Genomic DNA, 27187 nt, shown 5'->3' on the forward strand with positions numbered 1-27187 from the left:
AGAAGATGAAAAGGTGAGTACACAAGGTAAGATCACATGGGATTCGGATATTTTATTAGATTAGACAGAAGACTGGCTACGTGTGAGGAACAATCCACAGGAGTTTGTAGATTCACACAGAAAGTAACTATTTACAACTATATGTATAAAACAGCAGCTGTACACCACTGCTTCCTATTACAGCTGGTACCACACTGGCCAGCTCTATTTATACAGGTGTAACTGCTATTGATTCCCCCCCACCCCCCCCCCCCCGGGGGGGGGGGGGGGGGGGGGGGTCCCGGCGGGACGGAGTGGCGTGAACCACTCCGGCGTCGGGCTGCCCCAAAGGTGCAGAATCCTCTGCACCTTCAGGGGCTAGGCCCGCCCCAGAGTGGCTGGCACCCCGCCGGCCGGCGGGATAGGGGGCCTGGCGCCATGCCAACCGGTGCCAAAGGGCCTCCACCGGCTGGCGCGAGACAGCGCATGCTGGCATCATCCCCGCGCATGCGCACAGGGATTCACTTCCGCATCGGCCATTGCGGAGTGCCACAACGGCCTATACTGAAGGAAAAGAGTGCCCCCATGGCACAGGCCCGCCAGCGGATCGGTGGGCCCCGACCGCGGGCCAGGCCACTGTGGGGACACCTCCCGGGGCAAGATCCGTTCCGTCCCCCCAGGAACCCCGGAGCCCGCCCGCGCTGCCAGGTCCCGCCGGTAAGGTATCCTACTCTGATTTATACCAGCGGGACCAGCTACAGGCGGGCAGGACTTCGGCCCATCGCAGGCCAGAGAATTCAGTCGGCACCGGCGCCCATTGAGTTGCGCCGGACCCCGCCATTCTCTGAGGCGGGCGGCGCTACTCACGCAGGGCCGGTTTTTGGGGGGGGTGGGAGAATTGGGAGGATGTCGGGAGCGGGATTCACGCCGACCCCCGGCGATTCTCCCACCTGGCGGGGGGGTCGGAGAATCCCGCCCTTTATTTCTGTTTCATCTGCCAATTGTGCTGCGATGGGATAACATCCATGGATTTTTTTACTAGGCCCCTGCCGGGGGCTCCTCCTACCCACTTGTCGCTGAATCAAAAACCTTTTGGGAGACCAGCCCGCTCGCCTTTCCCCATCGTGCTGGGGGCTCCAGTCCATCCCCCTGCACCCCATTCTCCTGTGCCTTTCCCCCTCCCCTTCAGTTACTCTCTCCCTCACCCTTCTCCCCTATTGTCCACTACTGACCGGGGTGACCGGCAACACTGCCTGCGCCGGTGGCGGGGCCCTCTACAGCCACCTAGACGGGGGTGGTGACCTCCGCCCTCCCCACAGCTCCCGAGGCTCCAACACCATTTTGTCTCTTGACTCGAAAACTCGGGGTGAAGTGTCACGTTCACCCCACCATGTCAATCGAGGCCTGCGTCTGTGCTGTGGCCAAAGTTGTCGGCCTTCGGCCATAGTTGCAGCCTCGAAGGTGCATGGCAAGGCTGCCTTGCCTCTGAGAGCCGAGCAGGCGGTCCATCTCACCCTGGAAAAGGGGCTCACAGTGGGTGGGATCTTCCTGCCGGTGGACCCACTGGAGGCCACTGCCGAGAGAGTTATTTTCTCTAATGTCCCGCCCTTTATCCCCACGGAGCTGGTTACCGGCTCAGGTGCAGCCATTACGCCTCGCCCACTATCACTCAGCAACATCCCCAGCCCAGTGACGGTTCGCCATCAGATGCCGGGCCCAGCGACATTTCTGCACAGGCCCCTCTGGGCGCAGTAGTAAGGTGCGCGCCCTCGACTCAGAGGGTGTTCTGCCCCAGCTGCAAATACCAGGGAGAAGCATTGAGGGACGAGGAGCCAGCCCGGGGGTGTGGGCCTCCAGAGACAGAGGTGACCCTCACCCCATAAATGGCGTCACTCCGGGTTCGTTCCCAGAGACGTCACACCCACTCTCCGAAAGAAAAGAAGCAAGGGGATAGTAAGGAAAACCCAGAAGCTGTCGCCATCCCCCAGGAAGGGTGCTTCGGGGTCGGACGGGACCCTAGGGGGCCAGTTCCGCCCAGTGCAATTTAGCACCCTGGACTTGTTTGATTTCTATGGGGATGGGGGGGGGGGGGGGGGGAGCGATAACCTACTGCTTCTTGGGATCTTAGCAGATTATGGTTTGGAAGACCCTCTGTCCCAACCGCTGTCATAGAACATAGAACATAGAACAGTACAGCACAGAACAGGCCCTTCGGCCCTCAATGTTGTGCCAAGCAATGATCACCCTACACAAACCCACATATCCACCCTATACCCGTAACCCCCCCCTTAACCTTACATTTATTAGGACACTACGGGCAATTTAGCATGGCCAATCCACCTAACCCCCACATCTTTGGACTGTGGGAGGAAACCGGAGCACCCGGAGGAAACCCACGCACACAGGGGGAGGACGTGCAGACTCCACACAGACAGTGACCCAGCCGGGAATCGAACCTGGGACCCTGGAGCTGTGAAGCATTTATGCTAACCACCATGCTACCATCTCCACCATCCCGGAGCTGTTTCCGGAGTTCCTGGCCCCCCGGTGTCTGGGCGATGGGGACGGAGCAGGTATCTGCACCACTGCCTCCCCATGTCCCGGGATCCCGGGAGGAACCCGAGGAGACCCCGCCTGTCGATGATCCCGGTGGCTGGATCGATGCAGGCCCTGGGTTAGTTGGCCCTGGGTTAGTTGGCGGGTCCGTGTTATCTGCCACACTCAGTGTGGTGGGGGACCCGGGACGGCGGGGGGGGGGGGGGGGGGGGGGGGGGGGGGGGAACTGCCTGAAGGCTGTCAACCACCCAAAGTCGGAAGCAGGAGGCTGCACAGGAGGCTCCCTACAGTGGGGTGCGGGGCTCACTCGTGCCTGACAATGTGTCACCCCTCAACCCCTCTGGGGGACTCCCGGAATCTGTCACATTATAACTGAGGGTTCTTTTCTATCTGCCTCCATAGGTAGTTGAGTTAGTGCTCTATTGGGCCCCCATCCACCAACCACCCCTCTCTCCCCACCACCCCCTTTTCCCCTCTCTCCCGACCATCCCCCTTACGTTGGTACAGAGGCGAGGGTACCTGGTCTCTCCAGCGCAAAGTTCAGTGCTTGTACCGTTTGTTTTTGTCCAACTGTGTTATTAACTGTTTTAATAATCAGAATAGTCGACCACAACCCCCCCCCCCCCCCTCAAACATTGGTACAGAGGCGAGGGTACCCAGTTTCTCCAACACAAAATAGTGTTTGTATCGATTGGCGTTGCACAACAAAAATGTTTTCTGTTTTTTAATAAAAATAATCAATGGTCCCCAACCAATAGGATTCAGGTAGGTTATAACATTAGGACAGAAGGCAGAGAGGAGGGATAAATGGGTCTTTTTCTGGTTGGTGAGATGTAACTTAAGGAGTGCGACACAGTTCGGTTTTCGGGCCCCAACTATTTATAATCAATATTCATGACTTGGATGTAGGGATAGAAGGTACTAGAAGGCAAATTTGCAGATGACATTGAAATGGATGGAATAGTAAGTTGAAATTAGAAAATAAGGGGCGCGATTCTCCGCCCCCCACGCCGGGTGGGAGGATAGCGGGAGGGCCTCCCGACATTTTTCACGCCCTCCCGCTTTTCTCCTCCCCCCCCAACGCCCGACGCCACGAATCGCCGCTCGCCGCTTTTTACGCGAGCGGCGATTCTCCGAGGCCGATGGGCCGAGCGGAAGGGCCTTCACGCCCGTTTCAGCACACCTGCTCGCAAACACTCCTGCTCGCTGCCGTTGTGAAACGGGCGCCAGATGCCCGTTTGGGACATCTGGGGGCCCGATTGGCACGGCAGTACCACGGCCGTGCCAAGGGGGGGCATAGGCCCACGATCGGTGGGCACCGATCGCGGGCCGTGCGTCCGTAACAGACGCACTCTTTTCCCTCCGCCGCCCGGCAAGATCAAGCCGCCACGTCTTGTGGGGCGGCTGAGGGAAAAGACGCCAACTGCGCATGCGCGGGTTGACGTTGTCCAACCTGCGCATGCGCGGCTGACGTCATCGGCCGCATCAGCCGGCGTGATGCTTGGCGTGCGGCCTTGTCGACCATCGTCAAGGCCACGCCGCCGTGACGCACGGGGCCGCACTCCTAGCCCCACCCGGGGGGGAGAATCGGCCCCGGAAGTGGGCGTGAAGGCGGCCGTGGGTCACAGCCTGTCCCAAGGCAGCCTTTACGATTCTCCGCATTTGCGGAGAATCTCGCGCAAGGAATTTACAAATGGATACAGATAGGTTAGATGAGTGGGCCAAAAATTGGCAGGTGGCGTTTAAAGAGGATAAGTGTGAAGTCATCCATTTTGGTTACAAAAATGGAAAGCCAACTTATTATCCAAATCAGTGTTTTTCAAGGGCGGGGATGATGTAAAATGGGGCGCCAAAAGATCTGCAAAAATGATCCCCGAGGATCGCCTAATTTCCCCCATTTTCTCCCTGGGTGAATTCTGGTTACAGTGAAGTGTGTGGCCACATTAGGCTGAGGTGGAGGCCGGTGCTGTGGACTTTCTGCCTCCCTCGGTCACTCTTAAAGTCACCGCCACCAATACGGCCTCCAGTAGCCACTCCCTTTACTGCAGCAGCTGGTCAGCCAGGTTAGTCAGCACCTGCACCTCCAACTGAAGAGTTTAAAATAAAAAAGTCAATCATCTTTAAATTTATTTCCTGCAGATACTCCATCTGCACAACGTTAGTTTCTAGCAGTGCTTCGCGCTCTTTTTTTCCCAGGCCTGTAGCCCAGCCCAAAAGGAACTGACTGCCGACTGGAATATCTATTCACAAGTACCGGAGTCAGTAACTCATAGCTGGAGTACTCTGTTATACTGGATCTACCTCTAACAGGTAATTCCTGGGCGTGATTCTCCCAGCCCCGCGCCGGTGAATCACCGCAACCGCGTCACGCCGCCCCAACGGCGACGCACGATTCTCCGAGGTGCGGAGAATCAATAGTCGTGAATCTGTGGAATTCACTACTATAGAGTGCACTGGTTGTCAGGGCTTTGAGTAAATGTGAGGCGGAGATAGACAGGTTTTTAATTAGTAATGGGTTGAAGGGTTCTGGAGAATGGGCAGGAAAGTGGTGTTGAGGCGGAGAGGTGATCAGTCATGATCGTATTGAAAGGCGGAGTGGGCTGAAGAGGCTGAATTGTCCACTCCTGCTCCTAGTTCTTATGCTTAGCTAGCTGCTCCCATTTTTGAGTCCATACTGTATTTTAAATGTTGCTATTTTTATATATTAAAGAAGATGAACTTTATTTATTAAGTTTAGTAACATAATACCTTTTAGTGGTTAATTACCACATCTTTTTGTCAACAAGATAAAAAGGCTCAAGTGTCAGCATGTTCAACGTGAAGTTTGATAAGTTTACGAATGGAAAACAGCATCATGATTATGTTTGGGTCTGTCAGTAAGTTTGTGGAAGAGAACGAGAGCTGGACTAAAAATGTGGAAAAGTTGGAACACTTGTTCTTGGCAAATGGGATCGCAGGCGAGGCTAGAAAGTGCTCAATTCTCCTGTGTGTATCATGGAAACTGGGTGACATTTCATTTGCAGATTTAGTTACACTCGTTCAGAATCACCACAATCCGAAGACCTCACTAATTGTACAACATTTCAAGTTCCAATCATTTTCAGAAGAGGGACAGTCGGTAGTTAACTTTGTTGCTGAATTCCGCCAGCTTTCTGAACATTGCGAGTTTGGGGCAGTTTTGGAAGACATCCGTCCAGACAGACTAGTTTGTGGCATTAACAAGGTTAGCATTCAGTGGTGTTTGCTGAGAGAAGCCACAATTACTTTTAAGCAGGCTCGAGAAATTTCTCAGGGCCTCAAAATGGCTGCCAATAATGCAAACGATATTCAGAAGGCCAATGGCAGCACACAGGCAGGTGCATCAAGTCGAAAAAGAAGCTGCAAGTAAAAAGGTGAAGACAGTGGAGCGTTTTTGGTGTGGAGGGTCACATTCTGTGAATCATTGTAAGTTTATGGATGCTGTTAGTTACCAGTACAACAAGAATAGGCATTTAGTGAAGAAGTACCGGGTTGTTGGGAGAAAGTCAAAGGCTGAGCAATGAACTTCAAATGCAAGGAAGCCTCAGTCGATGGCGCATCGCCTGGAAAGTTCAGACCAGGCAGACAAGTTCAGCACCATTCCGACATATTTAATATGAGTGAGGGGCGTGCAGAGCCTATTTATGTTATAGTGGAGGTCGATGGACAGAAAGTCAATATGGGCAGCATGGTAGCATTGTGGATAGCACCATGGCTTCACAGCTCCAGGGTCCCAGGTTCAATTCCGGCTTGGGTCACTGTCTGTGCGGAGTCTGCACATCCTCCCCGTGTGTGCGTGGGTTTCCTCCGGGTGCTCCAGTTTCCTCCCACAGTCCAAAGATGTGTGGGTTAGGTGGATTGGCCATGATAAATTGCCCTTAGTGTCCAAAATTGCCCTTAGTGTTGGGTGGGGTTACTGGGTTCTGGGGATAGGGTGGGGGTGTTGACCTTGGGTAGGGTGCTCTTTCCAAGAGCCGGTGCAGACTCGATGGGCCGAATGGCCTCCTTCTGCACTGTAAATTCTATGATATCTATGAAGGTCGACACAGAAGTCTCTGCTTCGGTAATCATTGAGGAGACCTTCAGGAAGATTTGGGGCTCTAAGAAGGCACCAGTCCTTACTCAAACTTTGGATGTACACCGGCAAGACTATGCCATTGCTTGAAGCGTTGGAGGTAGACATTGCATATAACAGCTAGGAAGTAAAAGCACAGCTCATGGTAGTGAAAGGGCATGGGCCTATTCTACTTGGGTGTGACTGGTTCAGGAAAAATCAATTGAACTGAGGTGAGATAAGGCACACAAAGGTGACCGAGGACATCAGTGAGGAATATCCTGAGATTGTCAAATATGGCTGTGCATTGCGTAGCACTACAGTTAAATTGTCCGTAGATCCTCGGGCTACTCCTTGCTTTTTCAAACCGAGGACAGTGCCCTACGCTATGAAAGGCAAAGTTGGAGGAGCTGGAGTGGCTGTAAAGTCTGGGAAGCATTGAGCCCATCCAGTTTTCGCATTGGGCAGCTCCTCCTGTTCCTATTCTTAAAAGCGACGGCACAATGAGCAGATGTGGAGTTTACAAATTTATCATTAACCGGGTTTCCAAGTCAGACACTTACCCATTGCCCAGGGTCGAAGGTTTGTTGTCAATCCTTGCAAATCCTTTTCAAGATTGGATAGGAGTCAGACATATCAACAACTCTTGCTAGATGAAGATTTGCAGTATGTCACAATCAACATGCATAAAAGGTTGTGCAAGAATAATGGTTTGGTTTTTGGTGTATCCTCTAGTCCAGCGATCTTCCAAAGGATGATGGGCAACTTTCTACAAGGTATTCCTCCTGTTGTTGTCTACTTAGCTGACATTTAAATTTTGGATATGACTGAGAAGGAGCACATCAGCAACCTGGATCGAACTTTGAAAAGTTTCCAGAAGTGGGACTGTTTCTGAAGCGAAACAAGTGCATTTTTCATTCACTGAGCATGGATTATCTAGGTCACAGAATCACGAAAGAAGGTGCATCTCCTGTGGAAGGAAAAGTTTGAGCGATAAAGGAAGCTCTGGAGCCCAGGAATGTGGTTGAGCTCAGGTCGTTTGTAGGTCTGATAAACCATTATGGAAAGTTTTGCCAAACCTATCTACAGTGTTGGCTCCACTGCATCTACTTCAGCACAAAGAAACCAAATGGAAGTGGGAGTCTGCACACAAGGTTTTCAAAGATGTGAAAGCTCTACTGTAATCAACAAATCTGCTCGTCCATTTCGATCCAGGCAGGGAAATTATCGTGCGATGTCTCAGCCTCCGGTGTGGGATTTGCCAACCCAGGTATTGTGTCCTCCCAATATGATTTTCTGACTAGAGAGACTTGTCCAATCTCCAGTGAGCGCTCAATAAATTAAGCAGCGGATGGACAGAGATCCAATTCAGTCACAAGTTAAAATATTTCTGATGCAGGGATGGTAGTCTATCATAAATGATGGATTGAAACCTTATGTGAGGCGCAAAGAGGAGCTAATTGAGCTGGATGGTTACATACTGCGGGAGTCCAGAGTGGTCCTTCCACCCCCACCCCGGTCGTTCGCAAGTCATGGATGAAATTCATGAAGCTCATCCGGGTGCCTTTTGAAATGAAGAGTCCAGCTAGGTCGTATGTTTGGTGGCCTAATATTGAGCAGGATTTGGAGAACAAAGTGAAATCCTGTTCTGTATATCAATCTAACCAGATGATGGTGCAACTTGCACCATTATATCCTTGGGAATGGCCTGATCGTCCTTGGTCGAGGCCTCATGTAGATTTTGCAGGTCCTTTCGTGGGTCACATGTTTTTAGACATCATCGATGCACATTCTAAGTGGTTAGAAGTATACATCATGACAATATTACAGCTCCCAGTACCATAGAGAAGCTATGCCAAGACGTTGCAGCTCTTGCGTTACTGGATACTCTTGTTTCTGATAATGGTACAACATTTCCGAGCAAGTTGTTCCAAGAGTTTATGCAAAGGAATGGAATGCGCCGTGTGCATACCGTGTCTTTTCATTTAGCTTCAAATGGTTTGGCAGAGCGAGCTGTTCAGAAGTTGAAGGAAAGATTTAAGTGATACTTTAGGGACCATTGGTTCTTATTACAATATTTTATCACACCACAATCAAACTACAGGGCTCTCACCAGCTGAATTATTGGTGGATTAAAGGCTGACGTCTCACCCGAATCTACTACATCCTGATGGCAAAGCAAAAGTGGGAAGGAGAGACAGGATTATCCTGCCATGGCAGATGGTAAAATTTGAATTCAATCAAAAATCTGGAATTAAAAGTCTTAAGGTGACCATGAAATCATTGTCTGATTGTCGTAAAAACTAATGTTGTTTTCGGAAAGGAAATCTGCCGGCCTTACCTAGTCTGGCCTACATGTGACTCCAGACCCACAGTGCTGTGGTTGACTCTTAAATGTCCTCAGGAAAGGGTAACAAATGCTGGTCCAGTCAGCGACACCCATATCCTGTGAACGAATATTTTTTTAAATAGCTAAGGAGAGATGTTTTAACCTGAATGATTGTCTTTGTAACAGGAATTTTGACAGTAACCAGCATTGGCTACCTGGAGTTATTCTTAACCAAACTGATCCAATATCTTTAGTAGCGAAATTGAACAATGGAAGAGTTATTTGTAGGCACCAAGATCGTATTCTTCTATGTCATAACTCAGAGACAGCACAATTCAAGATAACACAATGTGCTGTGGAAATTCAACAAGAAATGGTTCCTGTTGTACCGGGACTTCCAGTGGACTCTACGTCAGGAGAGAGACACTCATGCACAGATACCCAACCTGCTCCTGTGCCCACACATTCAGCTGCACTAAGTCGAGCACCACCAGAGTTAACAGTCACCAGTGATACTGCGAAGATCACAGTAGTGTAATCACGAAGCTCCTGAAAGACTGACATATGGTTGAGGCAATAGTTTCAGTGTATTTCTGTCTTTGAGAGGAATTAAAATTTAAGGGGGGGAAAGTGTGAGTGTTATTATTAAGCATCTTATTTAAATCCATTGCTCAGGTCATCAGTAAGTATTGTGACATCATTAGTTGTTGCTGTGACCTGGCTATGTTCGTACATAACTGCCTTTCGGTCCAATTCTGTTCTGATACTGTTATTTCAATGTTTTGTCCATACCATATTTTAAATAGTTATTTTTATATATCAGAGAAGATTAACGTTTTCAATCAGAGGGCGGTGATGGTCTGGAACGCACTGCCTGGGAATGTGGCAGAGGTAGGTTGCCTCACATCCTTTGAAAAGTACCTGGATGAACATTTGGCACGTTGTGACATTCAAGGCTATGGGCTAAGCGCTGGCAAAAGGGATTAGCTGACAGGTCAGGTGTGTTTCATGTGTCGGTGCTGACTTGATGGGCCGAAGGGCCTCTTCTGCGCTGTGTACTTTCTGTGATTCTGTGACAAGTTACCACAAGAGCCTTGGGCAGTGAGAAGGGAGGAGGTAAAGGGCCAGGTGTTGCTTCTTCTGGGAAGGGGGTGAGGAATTGGGGGTGATGGAGATGGGGGTCAGAGGTGGTTGAGTGCCTTGTCAACCACAGTAGAGGAGAGGAACCGGAAAGAGTGAAGGCCGAGGTGCGGGAGATGGGGTCAGAGGTGGTTGAGTGCCTTGTCAACCACAGTAGAGGAGGGGAATCGGAATCCCTCCACAGATGCTGTCAGAGCTGCTGACGTTTTCCAGCGGTTTATGTTTTATGAGCCACAGTATTTTTGCAGCTGAGTCAGTTCAGTCTCTGATTTTCGTTGTTCGTGATAGTCTTAAAATTGAAATGTGACCATCTGCCCGGGGATCAGAGAGTGAGAACAAGTGAGAGCGAGGGTGAGAGAGCAACAGGCCAGATTTACTCACTGCATCCCTCCCTCAGCCAGCACACCATGATAAATCTCATCCTCGATAACTCTTCTTTTAAAATTTAGAGTGCTCAATTCATTTTTTCCAATTAAGGGGCAATTTCGCATGGCCAATCCACCTACCCTGCACATCTTTGGGTTGTGAGGGCGAAACCCACACAAACACGGGGAGAATGTGCAAACTCCACCCGGACAGTGACTCAGAGCTGGGATCGAACCTGGGACCTTGGCACCGTGAGGCAGCAATGCTAACCACTGTGCCACCGTGCTATCCTCAATGACCCTACCCTCCATCTCAAGTCGCTTTGCCCATTCTCCTCGGGGTTGTTCACTGCCAATAGATGCATATTACTTACTCCAGATCAACCCCCTGCATACATTCACCGTCACCCCTTAATCTTGCCATGTCACATGTGCCCTCAGGTCCCAATGTTTCAATCATAGATAAGGCTAGCTCTGGTTATGTATTTTTTATTAGGCGTTGGTGTCAGTCACTGTGGTCGGTTCAAATCAGGTGAGGGAGAAAGAGAGAAAGTGGGAACAAGAGAAAGAGATAAAGTGGGAGAGAATGGTGAGAGAGAAAGGGAGCAAAAGCAACAGAGAGCAAGAGTGAGAGAAAGTGAGAAAGCAAGGGGGGAAGCAAGTGTGAGGGAGTGAGAGAGAGAGACAGAGAGTGAGAACAAACGAGAGAGCAAGTGAGAATGAGAGCAAGTGAGAGCGCGAGAGGGAGTGAGAAAGCAAGAGACAGAGGGAGAGCAAGAGTGTGAGAGAGAGAGAAAGAACAAGTGACAGAGTGAGAGAGTGTCTCTCTCGCAAGTGAGAGCAAGGGTGAGACAGAGCAAGAGAAAGCAGGAGGGATCAAAAAAGTGTGAGCAAGACACCCCAGTCAGTGCTGAGAGTAAAAGAGGGTAAGAGAGTGGAAAGAGAGCAAGAGAGAATGAGAGTGAGAGACCCCAGTCAGTGTGCTGTGAGAAACAGGGGGAGAGAGACAAGAGAGAACGAGAGAGAGCGAGAGACCCGAATGTACTGTGAGAAAGAGGGCGAGACCATTCAGTCATTCCCATTCACCCCTCCCCCTGAACTCAACCCCGCCCAATCCCCGTTGTAGCCCAGCAAGTTCATTTCCCTCAAGTGCCCATCCAATTTCCTTTTGGAAATCTCTCTACAATCCCCCTTGCACCAAAAATCTTCGGAAAAGTGGCCTTGGGATCTTTCACATCCACTGAGGTTGGGGGTGGTATCCTTCGATTGAATGTCCCATCTGTACGACGGAACCTATGAAGCAGAGCATTCTCACCTCAGGGTCATCAAGGGCCCGACGCACCCCGCCTTTCAAATAAAGAAGATTTATTTGTTGCAGGCCCAGGAACTGCTGAAGGGAAGGGACGTGCTCTCAACGCTTTCCATGCTTGTGCTCGTCCTGGGCAGATTCGCAAGAACACCGAATCTTGAAGGCAGCAACAATTTATACTGAACATTCGTAAAGCTCAGCCAGTCTGGCAGCATCTGTGGAAGATATTCTCTCCAGTTCCGAAGAAGCAGTCATACGCACTCAAAACGTGAACCGTTTTTCTCTCCACAGTTGCTACCAGACCCACCGATCATTTCCAATACTCTTTGCTTTCTATTTCTGGTTTCCAGTGTAATATTCTGCATGGGATCTGTGGGATGGGAATGCTGGTCTTCCCTGGGCTCCTTGCGGAGTACGAGCTCCCTCACTAGGGGCAGAGTATATCAATGATCCACTGTATATAAAGTCAGGCAACTAAGGCACCAACCAGAAGGAACCCAATTGGAATCAACTGGGAAGTGCACATATATTGTTTGTAAATAAATTGTTGTTCTTATTTATACTCATTGTGGACTCCCTGAGCTCTTATTAAATCCAACAGTGGCAGTATTTTGCTTTATTATACTGAATGTTGCTGCCTTTGAAATTTGGTGTTCTTGCAAATCTGTTGTGATGAGTGGAAGATTACAACCATTTCCTGGTTCATTCCTCGTGGCAATGCATTTACCAAGCAACTTGTCTGCTTCGAACTGAACAAAAGTTTGGCAAATTACTGTCTCCCTAGTGAATTCTCCATGGTGGCACTTTAACCAACCAGAGTCCCCTTGCCAATGAATCAGCACTGTCTTCTCAAAGCAGAATTCTTGCAATTCTGTCCTTTCCTTCTGCAGTATGAATTGTTGTTCATTTTGCGATTTGGTATTCTTGTGAATGTGCCCTGATGAGTATTGAATGATCAGCTTTGACGCATGTGTCATTCCGCAACAATACTTTCCAAGCTCTGTGCTCCCAAACTATTATTTGTCCCAAAGAATAATAAACCCCAACCCTCAGAATGAACATCAGTATAAGTAAATCCCAGTGGTCCTGAGCACACCACCAAATTCAGCGCCCTGGGCCAAATGGGGTTGAACCTTCCCCTTCCCTCTGGGCAGTCACGTGTGAACCTGCTGGTGCCTCAGCAGGTAGGAGGAGCGGGTGAATCCCTTCCCGCAGACTAAGCAGGTGAAGGGCCTCTCCCCTCTGTGGAGTTGCTGGTGGGTCAGCAGGCTGGACGAGCGTCTGAAGCGCCTGCCGCAGTGCAGACAGCAGAATGGCCTCTCATCTGTGTGGATGCGCTGGTGGATTAGGAGCTCCTCGGAGCTCCGGAAGCACTTGCCGCACTCGTAACCGGAGAATGGCCGCTTGACGGTGTGCATGCGTCGGTGCCTGAGCAGGCTAGACACCTGGCTGAAGCCCTGGCCGCTGATCCGCCGATGTTTCAGCAGCTCCTCGACGCTCTTGAAGGCCTTGCCACAGTCCAGCAGTTGTGCAGCCACTCGCTGGTGTGGACTCGCCGGTGGGTCAGCAGGTTGGAGGACTGGGTGAAGTCCTTGCCTCACTGGGGGCAGATGAAGGGCCGCTCGCCCATGTGACTGCGCCGGTGCGCCTGCAGCTCTGACGGATAGTTGAATCATTTGCCGCAGTCAGTGGTGTGGCTGCTCACCAGTGTGGCCGGGCTGGTGCCTCAGCAGGTTGGATGACTGGCTGAAGGCCCGCCCACACATGCTACAGGCGTGCGGCTTCCGGCCCTGTCGACTGGTCGCCCCCCCCCGCGTTCGGGGGCCGGCGACACCCGGGTCCTGAATGGGAGGGGGCTGCTCCTCCTGTTGTCTCCATGGATCGATCGCAGGCTCCCTGGAATGACATGTATCTGTCACCATCGCGGGAAGAAAATCAGAGGTTGCAAAGGTCAAGAAAGACAGCAGCTCGTCCGCACACAGCAAAATCCCACTTACGTCCGGCTGATCATAGGTTCCTTTTCTTTAAGTTTTACGGAGCCATATTGGTGATGGGATTTTACAGTGACCCCCCCCCCCCCAGGAAATGCTGACAACTCCGCCTCCCCAGCCACCCTCTCCCACCCACCGTAGCTCCTCAGACTTAGGAGATAGGCCATTCAGTCCATTCTGTCCTCCCTGGCTCTCCACAGAGCAATCCAGTCATTCCCCTTACCTCTGACTGATGGGGGGAAACTGTTCCCACTCGTAAAAAGATCAAGAACGAGAGAGAAGGCACAGATTTGAAGTGATTTGCAAATACATTTTTTTTTTGAAAACCAGTGGTTCGGGTCTGGAATGCACTGCCTGGAAGTGTGATGGAAGCAGATTCAATCTGGAAGGACAAAGGCAGCAGATCCCATCAAAGTCACTCACCATCCTGACTTGGAAATATATTGGCCGATCCTTCACTGTGGCTGGGTCTAAAATCCTGGGACTCCTGAACAGCGCTGTAATTGGTACCTACACCACAGGGTTTGCAGTGGTGGTGGCTGTGGGATTGTAAGGTGCTGCCGATGCAGCCTTGGTGAGCTCCTGCATTGCATTTTGTACATGGTACACACGGCTGCTACTGAGTCGGTGATGGAGAGAGTGAATGGTTTTGAAGGGTTGTCAATCAACAGGCTGTCCTTGATGGTGTGGAGCTTTATGGGTGTTGTTGGGGCTGCACTCACCCAGGCAAGTGGAAAGTATTCCCTGCCTAACAGTACTGTGGGTGTGACCTACATCTTAGGGACTGTAATGGATACAGAAGGTGGGTCACCACCACCTCCGCAAGGGGGAATAAATGACAGATTCCATCTGCTGTGTGGATCGGACAGGGCTTAATGGAGGAATTGTGATAAATATGGGGGCCGGAGGGTGAACAACAGGTCAGGAAACCTCCCACATCAGGATGGATTCGATTCTGACCGGTGAAGGGGCACTGGGGCAGGCATTACGCAAAATGGCAACTTTCTTTACCCAAAGAGCCCCGCGCGGGAGAAACCGCCTTATCAAGTGTCGTGGGGCAGGCGGGCTTCACGTTCCGACCATGCGCAGTGCGGGTGGAGGGAACTGCGACCGAAGCATGCGCAGTGGTGGTAGTGAGGGGAGAGAGCATGCGCAATTGGAAGGGCGCCTGATGACGGAATGCGACGCGAACATGCGCGCTTGGAGATTGGGGGAGGGGTGATGGGTGCAAGACACGAGCATGCGCATTGGTGCGGGAGGGGACGGGGGACAGGATATCAAGCATGCGCACTGGCGGAGGCGGAGATATCGGCCCGGGAGTCAGGTAACGAGCATGCGCGGGTTAAGGTGCGTGCGTGCATGGGCGGTTGGGAGATGCGTTCCGAGCATGCGCCCTGCGGGCGATGGCCGAAGAAGGTTCGAGGCGCAGGTAGGAGATGAGCGGCCGCCCGGCTCTGGGAAAGGAGGAGGAAGAGGAGAATCGGCCTGGATTTTATAAGCACCGTCATCGGCAAAATATTCCCGACACCCTGTTCCCCGCGCCACCCGCGGCTCTGGGGTCGATTCTTTTATCTTCCCACTCCGTCCCGAGTCGAGCCGAATCACCACCGAGCCCCCAGCATCCACCGCGGGCGGGCAGGGGAGGAAGCGCATGCGCGCTGAGCCGCTGCCGGCCCAGAAAGTGCCCTTTCTGGAACGCGGGGCATTATGGGCACCCTGGGCGCCATGGCCACCCGCGCTCAGCTGTGAGGAGGCGTAGAGTTTTTACAACACAGAAAGAGGCTCTTCCGCCTGATAGAAAGCATCTATTTACTTGAATCCTATTTTCAACACTTGGCCCATAGCCTTGTATGCTATGCCATCTCGAGTGTTCATCTAAATGCTTCAATTTGGGCGGCCCAGAGGCAGAGTAGTTAGCACTGTTGCTTCACAGCGCCAGGACCGGCGTTCATTCCCTCTTGGGTCACTGACTGTGCGAAGTCTGCATGTTCTCGTGTCTGCGTGGGTTTTCTTCAGGTGCTCCGATTTCCTCCCACTGTCCAAAGATGTGCAGGTTAGGTCGGGTTGCAGGGTTACGGGGATCGGGTGGAGGTGCGGTCTGAAGTAGGGTGCTCTTTTAGGGGCCGGTGTAGACCCGATGGACCAAATGGCCTCCTTTTGCACTTTAAATTCTATGATTCTGTGAAGGATTCCTGCCTCTACCCCACTACTAGATAGTGAGTTCCAGATTCCTACCACCTTCTGCGTGAAAATGTTATTCCTCAAGTACCTTTTAAATCTCCTGCCCCAACCTTAAATCTGTGCGTCCCCCCCACCTCCAACTACTATTAACTCCTCTACTAAACAGAGAGGATTCTTTGTATCTGTCCTTCATCATTTTGTAGCTGAAATGCCAGGGAACATCGTGGCGAATCTCCTCTGCACCCTCTTCCTTCAATAGTTTGGTGACTAGGACAGCGCACAGTGTTCTAGCTGTAGCCTAACAAGCATTTTAGACAGCTCCTTCATAACCTTCCTGCTCTCACATTAAATACCTCGGTCATTAAAGTCAAGTATGCCACATGCATGTTTAGCTACTTTATCAACCTATCCTGCTGCCTTCAGGGATCTTCAGACATGCACCCAAAGGCCCCTTGATTTCTCTGTACTTCCTAGTATCCCATGGTTCATAGCGCAATCCCTTGCCAACTTACTCCTCCCAAAGTGCATCACCTCACACTTTTCAAGGTTAAATTTAATTTGTCACTGTTCTGCCCATCTGACCAGCCTGCCTATAACGCTCTGCCATCTAAGGATTTAATTCTTGCTATTTTTGTGTCATCTGCGAACTTACTGATCATACCTCCCCATATTCATGTCTAGAAAACAGGCCATCCTAGACTGGGTATTTTGTAATGACAAAGGAATCATTGGCAATCTAGTTGTGCGAGACCCCTTGGGGATGAGCGACTTTAACATGATAGAATTTTTCATCGAGATGGAGAGTGACATCATTGATTCTGAGTCTAGGGTCCCAAGGAAACTACGATGATATGAGGCAGGAGTTGGCTAAGATCGATTTGGAAATGTTACTTACAGGGATGACTGTGGATAGGGAATGACAAACATTCAAGAAGTGCATGGGGAAACTGTCAAACAGGAAAGGTGGCCAAACCATGACTTGCTGTTCTTGCTGTGGAGGAATTGCAGCAAAGGTTTACCAGGCTGATTCCTGGGATGGCAGGACAGTCACGTAAGGAGAGACTAAGTTGGCTCGATTATATTCATTGGAGCTTAGAAGAGTGAGAAGGGATCTCATAGAAGCTTAGAAAATTCTAACAGGATTAGACAGTGTAGATTCAGAAAGAATGTTCCTGATGGGGGAGAAACCAGAATTTAGGGTTGTAGTTTGAGGATAAGGGGTAAGGTGAGGTGAGGAGAAATTTCTTCACCCAGAGTGGTGAATTTGTGGAATTAACTACCGCAGGAAGAAGTTGAGGCTAAAATGTTCTTGGTGCTAAAAGAATCAATGGATACGGAGGGGAGGGGGAAGGCAGGATCAGGGTATCGAACTTGATGATCAGCCATGATCATAATGAATGGCGGAGCAGGCTCGGAAGGGGTAAGTGGCCTCCTTCTTCTATGTATGTTTCTATGTATTTTAGCAGGGAAATTAGAGATAGTGTGAAATCTAAGTAAGAAGTATACAAATTGGCCAAGAAAAACAACACATCTGAGGATTGGGAGCGGTTTAGAATTCAGCAAAGGAAGACCAAAGGATTGATTAAGAAGGGGAAAATAGAGTTTGAGAGTAAGCTTGCGGGGAACATAAAAACTACCCAACAGGTATGTGAAGAGAAAAAGATTAGTGAAGACAAATGTCGGTTGCTTGCAGTCAGAAATGGGCATTTATAATGGGGAAAGAAAGAAATGGCTGGCGAACTAAATACATTCTTTGATTCTGTCTTCACAAAGGAGGAGAGAAATAACATCGCAGAAATGTTGGAGCGTGCAGAGTTTAGTGATAGGGAGGAACTGAAGGAGATCAGTATTTGTCAAGAAATGGTATTGGGGAAATGATTGGGATTGAAGGCCAATAAATCCCTAGGGCCTGGTAATCTACATTCCAGAGAATTAAAGGAAGTGGCTCTAGAAATAGTGGCTACATTGGTAGTCATCTTCCATGGAATTATCTATGGAATTCCTTGCCCAGTGAAGCAGTTGAGGCTCCTTCATTACATGTTTTTAAGGTAAAGATAGATAGTTTTTTGAAGAATAAAGGGATTAAGGGTTATGGTGTTCGGGCCGGAAAGTGGAGCTGAGTCCACAAAAGATCAGCCATGATCTAATTGAATGGCGGAGCAGGCTCGAGGGGCCAGATGGCCTACTCCTGTTCCTAGTTCTTATGTTTCTTATGTAAGATTCTGTAGACTCTAGAACCGTTCCTACAGATTGGAGAGTAGCTAATGTAACTCCACGATTTAAAAAGAGAGGTAGAGAGAAAACAGTAAGCCTGACGTCAGTAGTGGGGAAAGTTCTAGAATCCATTATCAAGCATTTTATGGCAAGCACTTAGAAAATAGTGGCAGAATCAGACAGAGTTCCGCATGGATTTATGATGGCAAAATCATGCTTGACAAATCTACTGGAATTCTTTGAAGCTGTAACTAGAACAAAGAACAATACAGCACAGGAACAGGCCCTTCGGCCCTCCAAACCTGAACCAGTCATGATACCAACCTTTGCCAAAACTCTCAGCTCTTCTTTGTGCCTTATCCCTCTCTACCCATCCTATCCATGTGTTTGTCAAGTTGCCTTTTGAATGCCGTTAATGTATCTGCTTCCGCAAACTCCTCTTGGCACTCACTACCCTCTGTGTAATAAACGTGCCTCGCATATCTCCTCTAAATTTTGCCCCATGGACCTTAAACCTATGCCCCCTGATGAAAGACAGATAGTAAGAGTTTCCATAGATATTTAAAAAGAAAATGAGTTAACAAAGTGAGTATCTAGCAAGAGAGTCTGGGGAATTAAGAGGGTGGTGGGGAATCTGGAACTCGCTGACTGAGAGGCTGGTAGAGACGGCAACCCTCACAACATTTAAGACGTATTTAGGTGAGCACTTGAAACACCACAGCACACAAACGCAGGAAAATAGGATTAGAAGAAATAGGTGCTTGATGGCTGGTGCAGACACGATGAATGATGAACGGGCCTCTTTCTGTGCTGCAAAACTCGATGACTCTATGAGACTGACATAGGTTTTACAGGGTTTGACAGGGTGGATGTAGATAGGACGTTTCCCCTGGCTGGAGAGTCCAAAGTGGTGAGGTGCGGGCATGCAGCTGGGCGGGCATCCCAGCGGAGAGAGGCCAGTTGTCTGCGAGCCTGCAGGAGTGGCTTCATCCAGTCGTCCCACCTGCAGGCCCACCAGTGGATCCACACCGGGGAGCAGCCATTCCCGTCTGGCCTGTGGGAAGGGCTTCCTCACTGCACCTGCTGGAGCCTGGCTGGTCCACCCAGACCAATGGCCCTTCCGCTGCCTCGACGGCCCATCCAGACAGCTCCACCATTCAATGGTGCAGCAACAGCAAGTCCACAGCTGGAACAGGCCGCTTGGCTGCCTCTGTTGCTCCCAGCCCCCTCCACTTCCCCCACCCAGTGGCTGCGACTGGCCCCCCCACCTGCCCCGTGTACCGGAAAGCCTTCAGCCATGCCTCCCACCTGCTGATGCGTCGGTGTGCACGCGGGCGTTCACCTGCCCCGAGTGTGGCAAGGACATCACCGCCCCTCCTTCTGACCCACCGGCAGATTCCCACCGGGGACTGGCTGTTCTCCTGCCCTGGGGGCAGGAAGGGATGCACCGAGTCTTCCCACCTGCTGAAACACCCGAGTTTGACTTTGTGAGGGATGGATTCAGCCCGTGACTGATGCTGCAAATCATCTCCAGGACTGAACCATGTACATACGTGAACCATGTATATTAGCATGGATAGAGGATTGGCTAATTGATGGGAGACAGAATTGGGATAGGAGGAGCATGTTTAGGATGGTAACTGATAACTAGTGGAGTGCTGCAGAGATAAGTGCTGGGGGCCACAATTATTTAAAATTGATATTAATTACTTGGAAAAGGGAAGTGAACGCACTATTTCCAAGCTTGCGGATGTCACAAAAATAGGTGGGAAGGCGGGTGGTGAGGGTGACACACAGAGTCTACATGGGGATATAGGCTGGTTAAGTGAGTGGGCAAAAAACTTGGCAGATGGAATATAATATAAGAAAATGTGAAGTTATGCATTGTGGTAGGAAGAATAAAGGGGCTGAATATTAGTTAAATGGAGAAAGACTGCAGCAAACTGCAGCACGGGGATTTGGGAGACCTCATGCATAAGTCACAAAAAGCTAGAGTACAAGTTCAGCAAGTAATTGGGAAGGCAAATTGAATATTGGTCTTTATATCAGAGGAAATGGAAAATAAAAGTATACAAGGCTACACCTGGAACACTGAACAGGTTTGGTCCCCTTATGTAAGGAAAGATATACTGGCATTGGAGGCAGCCCAGAGAAGATTCACTAGGTTGATGCCGGGTATGGAGGGACTTTCTGATGAGGAGAGGTTGAGGAGGTTGGGCCTGGACTCATTGGAGTTTAGAAGAATGAGAGGCGACCTTATTTAGACATACAGGATTCTCAGGGGATTGACACGGTAGATACTGAGAGGATGTTTCCTCTTGTGGGAGAGTCTAGGACCAGAGGGCACAATCTCAGAGTAACCCCATCCCCCATTTAAGACAGAGATAAGGAATTTCTTCTCTCAAAGGTTAGTGAATCTGTGGAATTCTTTACCACAGAGAGCTGTAGAGGCTGGGTCGTTAATATGTTCAAGGGTGAGATAGACAGATTTTTAATCAGGAAGGGAATTGAGGGTTATGGGGATAAGGCGGGAAGGGGGACTTGAGGATTATCACATCAGGCATGATCTTATTGAATGGTGGAGCAGTCTGGATGGGCCGAGTGGCCTATTTCATTTTCTATGTCTTCTGGTCTCTGTTGATACTACAAACACTCCCTTCCCTCCACCCCTCTTCTGCTCTCATCACTGGATTCTGATATTCTGAATATGTGCCCGATGTCTCTCAATATAAGATGAAAGTTTTTTTTAAATTTAGCGTACCCAATTCATTTTTTTTTCTAATTAAGGGGCAATTTAGCGTGGCCAATCCACCTAACCTGCACGTCTTTTGGGTTGTGGGGGCAAAACCCACACAAACACGGGGAGAATGTGCAAACTCCACGCGGACAGTGACCCAGAGCCGGGATCGACCCTGGGACCTCGGCACGTGAGGCTGCAGGGCTAACCCACTGCACCACCGTGCTGCCCTAAGATAAGATGAAAGTTGACTAATTTCTTGCGGAAGGTTTTGGTGAGCCCACATGTGAAGTAGGGTGCAGTTTCAGTCTCTACATTTAAGGAAGGATATACTCACATTGGAGATGGTTCAGTGAAAGTTTACTAAATTGGGTCCCTGGGATGAGGGGGTTGTCCTATGATGGGCTGAGTAAATTGAGCTGACATTCCCTGGATTTAAAACAATAAGAGGTGATCTCATTGAAAACCACACAATTCTGAATGGGTTTGATAGGGTGGACGCAGAGAGATTGTTTCCGCTGGTCAGCTAATCTAACACACGGGGGCAGAGTCTCAGGATAAGGGGCTGATCATTTAGGACTGGGACGAGGAGACATTACTTCACTCAAAGGGTTGTGAATCTTTGGAATTCTCTACCCCAGAGGGTTGTGGATGCTCCATCATTGAACATTTTTCAATCTGGGATAGACAGGTTTCTCATCTATCCGGGAATGAAGGGGAGGGGGTGGGGAAGTGGAGTGGAAACCCAAGATCAGCCACAATCGTACTGAATGACCGAGCAGGCTTTACACCCGCTTCTGTTTCCTCTGTTCTTGCTTTAGACCAATCAGACAAGCTGCCTGGTTTGAATTTCAAACAACATCTGACAGTTAACTGTCATTCACCATCAGCTGGTGCATTTGTCATGGCGACGTGTCTACCAATCAAAAGTCCACTTGCCAGTCAGTCCCCTTCTGTTTGGTATTCCTGCAAATTGTCCTGATGAGTGCAGGATGAAAAGCTTTGCAAAATGTATTTTTATCTGCCATATTCAAGTTCTGCTCTACTGCACAACTATTTCTGGACCTTCGTCATCATGCTGCGTATCTGGGAGAGACCCGAAGGGGCCTGTCTGTTTGAGGGAAGATTTAATGGGGGTGTACGGAAAAACAAAGGGCCTGGATAGAGTAGGTAGGAAGAGCCCGTTTTCCAACTATTTTGATTGAAACATTAATAAAAAGCGGTAACCCCTTAAAGGGATGCTGCCCATTTCCCAACTATTTTGATTGAACCCATTAATAAAGAGGGTCGCCCCTTAAAGGGATGCTACCCTAACAAAAGCAATGATCAAATGAAACTTAAAACATCAAACTGAAATGTGATTAAAAGGGTCACTGAAGCACCCCAAACCAGGCACGGAAGGCCTCAATGGTGCCCTTGGTGCCCATGGACACCTCGTGCTCCCTCTCCAGGGACACCTGGTTGCGAATGTAGCTTCGGAAGAGGGGCAGACAGTCGGGTTGGACGACACCCTCGGTTGCATGCTGCCTGAAGCTGTACGTGGCAAGTTTGGCCAGGAGCAGGTCCTCCTCCTTCTCCTCCCCTCTCTGCACGGAGTGCCCATAGATCAGGAGCGTGAAAACAAAACTGCAACAAAAGGTTTTTCAAAAATCTAAAGAGGTGGGTGTAGCCTAGAACAACTTACATAGACGTGGTCCACGGACTCTACAAGGCCGCAAAAACGGCAGGCATTTTGGGAGTCGGTGAACCGATGCAGTTGAAAAATGAAATGAAATGAAAATCGCTTATTGTCACGAGTAGGCTTCAATGAAGTTACTGTGAAAAGCCCCTAGTCGCCACATTCCGGAACCTGTTCGGGGAGGCTGGTACGGGAATCGAACCGTGCTGCTGGCTTGCCTTGGTCTGCTTTCAAAGCCAGAGATTTAGCCCAGTGAGCTAAACAGCCCCTAACAGTTGTATAGGCAGTTGAGGGCCAGAATCTGCGGACCAAGAGCTGGAAGGTGGGATTAGAGGGGAAAATGTCTTCTCTGGGCCTAATGGACATTTAATTAATTGCCCCTTAATACAATTAAGGGGCAATTTAGCGTGGCCAATCCACCTACCCTGCACATCTTTGGGTTGTGGGGGCGAAACCCACACAAACACGGGGAGAATGTGCAAACTCCACACGGACAGTGACCCAGAGCCGGGATCGAACCTGGGACCTCGGCGCCGTGAGGCTGCGGGGTTAACCCACTGCGCCACCGTGCTGCCTCAATGTGGTTGACTCTTAAATGCTCTCTGAACAAGGGGCAGTTAGGGATGGGCAATAAATGCTGGTCCAGCCAATGATGCCCACATCCCATGAATGAATAAATGAACATCAGCGATCAATAAACAACTATTTTTTGCATTGAGTACAGAAGATTGATCTAATCTCAGATGATGAAAAGATTCAATTGGGTAGTTGTAGAAAATTGAGGTGGTGGTGGGTTGGGGCGAGGGAGGAGGCCAGAACAAGGGAGCGTGGACGTAATATGAGAGGCAGACCATTCGGAGGTGGTGTAGGGGAGGAAGGTCACTGGAACACCCCCATCCCACAAACTCCACAGAAAAGCAGTTGAGGCAAAAACATTCAAAACTGAGCTCAGCAAGGTTTTTGTTTTGGCTAACAAATAATAATAATCTTTATTGTCACAAGTAGGCTTACATTAACATTGCAATGAGGTTATTGTGAAAATCCCCTCGGCAAGGACATTTGAGGGTTACAGAGACAAGATAGGGTAGAGGAGCTTAATGGCCTTCTGTCCCTCTGTAATCAGCTCAAGATGGGCCGAATGGACCCCTCCTGTTCCTGTATAACCGGCTCGAGGGGGGATGAAGGGAGGGGATGAGGGAGCATGCTTCACAGCTCCAGGGTCCCAGGTTCGATTCCCGGCTGGGTCACTGTCTGTGCGGAGTCTGCACGTCCTCCCCGTGTGTGCGTGGGTTTCCTCCGGGTGCTCCGGTTTCCTCCCACAGTCCAAAGATGTGCGGGTTAGGTGGATTGGTCATGCTAAATTGCCCGTAGTGTCCTAAAAAGTAACATTAAGGGGGGAGGGGTTGTTGGGTTACGGGTATAGGGTGGATACGTGGGTTTGAGTAGGGTGATCATTGCTCGGCACAACATTGAGGGCCCAAGGGCCTGTTCTGTGCTGTACTGTTATATGTTCTATGAATGACCTCCTCCCGCCCCAGTCTAGCAGGTGGAGAGGGCTGGATGGCCTCCTCTTGTCCCTGTGTAACAGGCTCGAGATGGGTTGAATGGCCTCTTCTTCCTGTTGCTACATTCTCAAAGCAAACTCCTCTTGGTTTTGTGGATGTGTTTACAAGCAGCATGGCCACAGAGCTCGCAGCTTTTTCTGAGAGCCTTTGGATTGGCTGGCACTATGCTGAGGTGTCAACCACCTGAAAGAATTGGAGGACCAATCAGATCTGCCCATTGTCTGAGTGTGGAAGCTGGACAATGAGCTTGTTGACCTGCTCATTCCTACCCAGAAAAGCTGCTGCTCCTCTCTCTCTCTCTCAATGAAGATTGGGCTTCACATAGACTGAAACTGCCCTGTCTCCAACATCTGTGAGTAAAACACTTTCTTTTCTCCCCCTTTCTATTTATTTTCTCATTCTGGCCTTCTATTGGGGACTTGCAGCAACTGAAAGGAAAGGAAGTGAATCCAGTCTGTATATTACACACAGTTTCCGTCCAGTAATATAGACATACAGGCCTGTAGCAGTCTGGCAGCCTGCATGAAGATTTTCAGGTATGTGTCCAGGCCAGGAAGCAGTGAGCTGGGATCTGTCAATCAGCCTGAATCAGCACCTTCAGGAGAATTGGGAGGGTGAATATTAGATATAGCAGAGTGAGAATGGAGGGAGAGTGTGTGGGACGGAGATTTACAGCTTTTGGGGAATGAGAGAGGAAAGAATGTTCCATAGAAACTAGAATTGTCTGTTCAGAATTTCCATCTTGTACTGACTGTGATGAATTTTGTAAACTCCTTTTACAGGGTATTAGAAGGGGAGGATTTACAGACAGAAATGACAAATGACAGAGTCACTCAATTTATGGGAGCTGAATATCATCGGCCTTGAATCTGAAGGGAGAAATGTTTGTCCCCTTTGAATGGCTTGAAACATGGTGTGAACTGAAAAGCATCGAGCCACACACTCCTGAGTGAGTGTTCCAGTGCATTTAGTGTGAAAAATGCAGGAGAGACATGAAGACACCCAGATTGTGGAGAAACCATGGAAATGTGGGGACTGTGAAAAGTCATTCCGTTCCCCATCAGTGCTGGAAATTCATCGACGCAGTCACACCGGGGAGAGGCCGTTCAGCTGCCCCAATTGTGGAAAGGGATTCACTCGGTTATCTATCCTGCTGACCCACCAGCGAATTCACACCGGGGAGAGGCCGTTCACCTGCACTGAGTGTGGGAAGGGATTCACTCAGTCATCCCACCTGCTGATACACCAGCGAGTTCACAATGGAGAGAGGCCATTTACTTGCTCTGTGTGTGAGAAGGGATTCTGCGATTCATCCACCCTGCAGACACACCAGAGAGTTCACACCGGGGAGAGGCCATTCATCTGCTCCATGTGTGGCAAAGGATTTGCTCAGTCGTCCAACCTGTATTCACACCAGCGAGTTCACACCGGAGAGAGGCCTTTCCCCTGCTCTGTGTGTGGGAAGGGATTCACTAACTCGGCCAACCTGCTGAGACACCAGCAAGTTCATACTGGGGAGGCAACCTTCACCTGCTATGAGTGTGGTAAAGGATTCAGTGATTCATCCAACCTGCTTTCACACCAGCGAATTCATACCGGGGAGCGGCCGTTCACCTGCTTTTTGTGTGGGAAGGGATTCACTCAGGCGTCCAGCCTTCAGACGCATCAGCGAGTTCACACTGGGGAGAGGCCGTTCACCTGCTCTGTGTGCGGAAAAGGATTCAGTGATTCGTCCAACCTGCTTGCACACCAGCGAGTTCACACCGGGGAACGGCCGTTTACCTGCTTTGCGTGTGGGAAGGGATTCACTCGATTGACCAACTTGTTGACACACCAGCGAATTCACACCGGGGAGAGGCCATTTACCTGCTCTCTGTGTGGGAAGGGATTCACTCGGTCATCGCACCTGCTAAGACACCAGCGAGTTCACAGGGGATTTCAGGGGTTGGATTCTGCTGTTTTTGCTGCTGTTAATCACACCCAGGACTGAACCATGTTCATTCTGACACTTGGTGAAGTGGGAGGGTCGGAGGGTTTCATTCTGCTGGACTGGCCGGTCTCACAACTTTGCTTCCAGTGGGCTGATGCTCTTTGAGCCTGGGAGAGCACATTTCCACTGAAATGATCCACAAAAACTAATGAAGGACATTTATTTTATCCTGGACAGTAAATAGTGTTTTCCGCCCACTACAGGTAGATCTAAAATAAACACATTTGTCTCTGTTCCATTGAGTCTACAGCACAGGGCCAGGCCTGTCGGCTCAATTGGTCCCTGTCAGTATTTATGCTCCACATGAGCCTCCACCCACCCCTCTTCATCTCCCCCCATCAGCATCTCCTATTCTTTTCTCCCTCATGTATGTATCTAGCTTCCCCTTCAATGTATTCATGCTGTTCACCTCAACCACTCGCTGTGGGAGTGAGTTCCACATTCTCACCAATCGCTGGGTAAAGAGGTTTCTCATCAAATCCCTATTGGATTATTGAACCCCCTTCATCATCTTAAAGACCTCCATCAGGTCACCCTTCAGTCTTCTCTTTTCCAGAGAAAAGCAGCCCCAGCCTTTCCTGGGGGTGAAATGCTCTCAGTTCTGTTATTATTCTTGTGAATCTATGTTGAACCTTCTCCAGTGCCTCTATTTCCTTTCACTGAATGGAGATGACAAATGTTGACAGTGATCCCAGTGTAGTCTAACCCTGGCTCTAAACAAGTTGAACATAACCTCCCTGCTTTTCAATTCTATCCCTCTGGAATGGAACCCTATATATGGGCCCTACGTTTAGGAAAGATGTGAAGTTCTCAGAGAGGGTGCAGAGGAGATTTACGAGAATGGCACCAGGGATGAGGGAGTTCAGTGAGTTGGAGAGACTGGAGCAGCTGAAATTAATTTTTTAGATCGTAGAGTCATCATGCAAAGATCTGACGTTGATCGCCACTCTGAGGAAGTTATGGCCGATCGTCTACAGCTCTTATCAAACCTCCCCTCAATCTTCTTTGCTCCAAGGTGAACAATCCCAGCCTGACATGAACAAACAAACAGAATATGTTCATGCTGAAATCAATGGGAGTG

General features: G+C 49.7%; 1 protein-coding gene across 1 annotated transcript; it reads left to right on the forward strand.

Annotated features, from left to right (window-relative positions):
• Positions 1–24030: 24030 nt before the first annotated feature.
• Positions 24031–26064, forward strand: LOC119952185 (gastrula zinc finger protein XlCGF7.1-like; the record flags this gene model as incomplete). Its single annotated transcript, XM_038775790.1, has 2 exons — positions 24031–24468; positions 24899–26064. A coding segment is annotated over exon 2 (969 nt), but the record flags the coding sequence as incomplete, so codon positions are not given.
• Positions 26065–27187: the final 1123 nt, after the last annotated feature.

The sequence above is a fragment of the Scyliorhinus canicula genome, chromosome 17 (genome assembly GCF_902713615.1).
Source record: "Scyliorhinus canicula chromosome 17, sScyCan1.1, whole genome shotgun sequence".
NCBI classification, from domain to species: domain Eukaryota; kingdom Metazoa; phylum Chordata; class Chondrichthyes; order Carcharhiniformes; family Scyliorhinidae; genus Scyliorhinus; species Scyliorhinus canicula.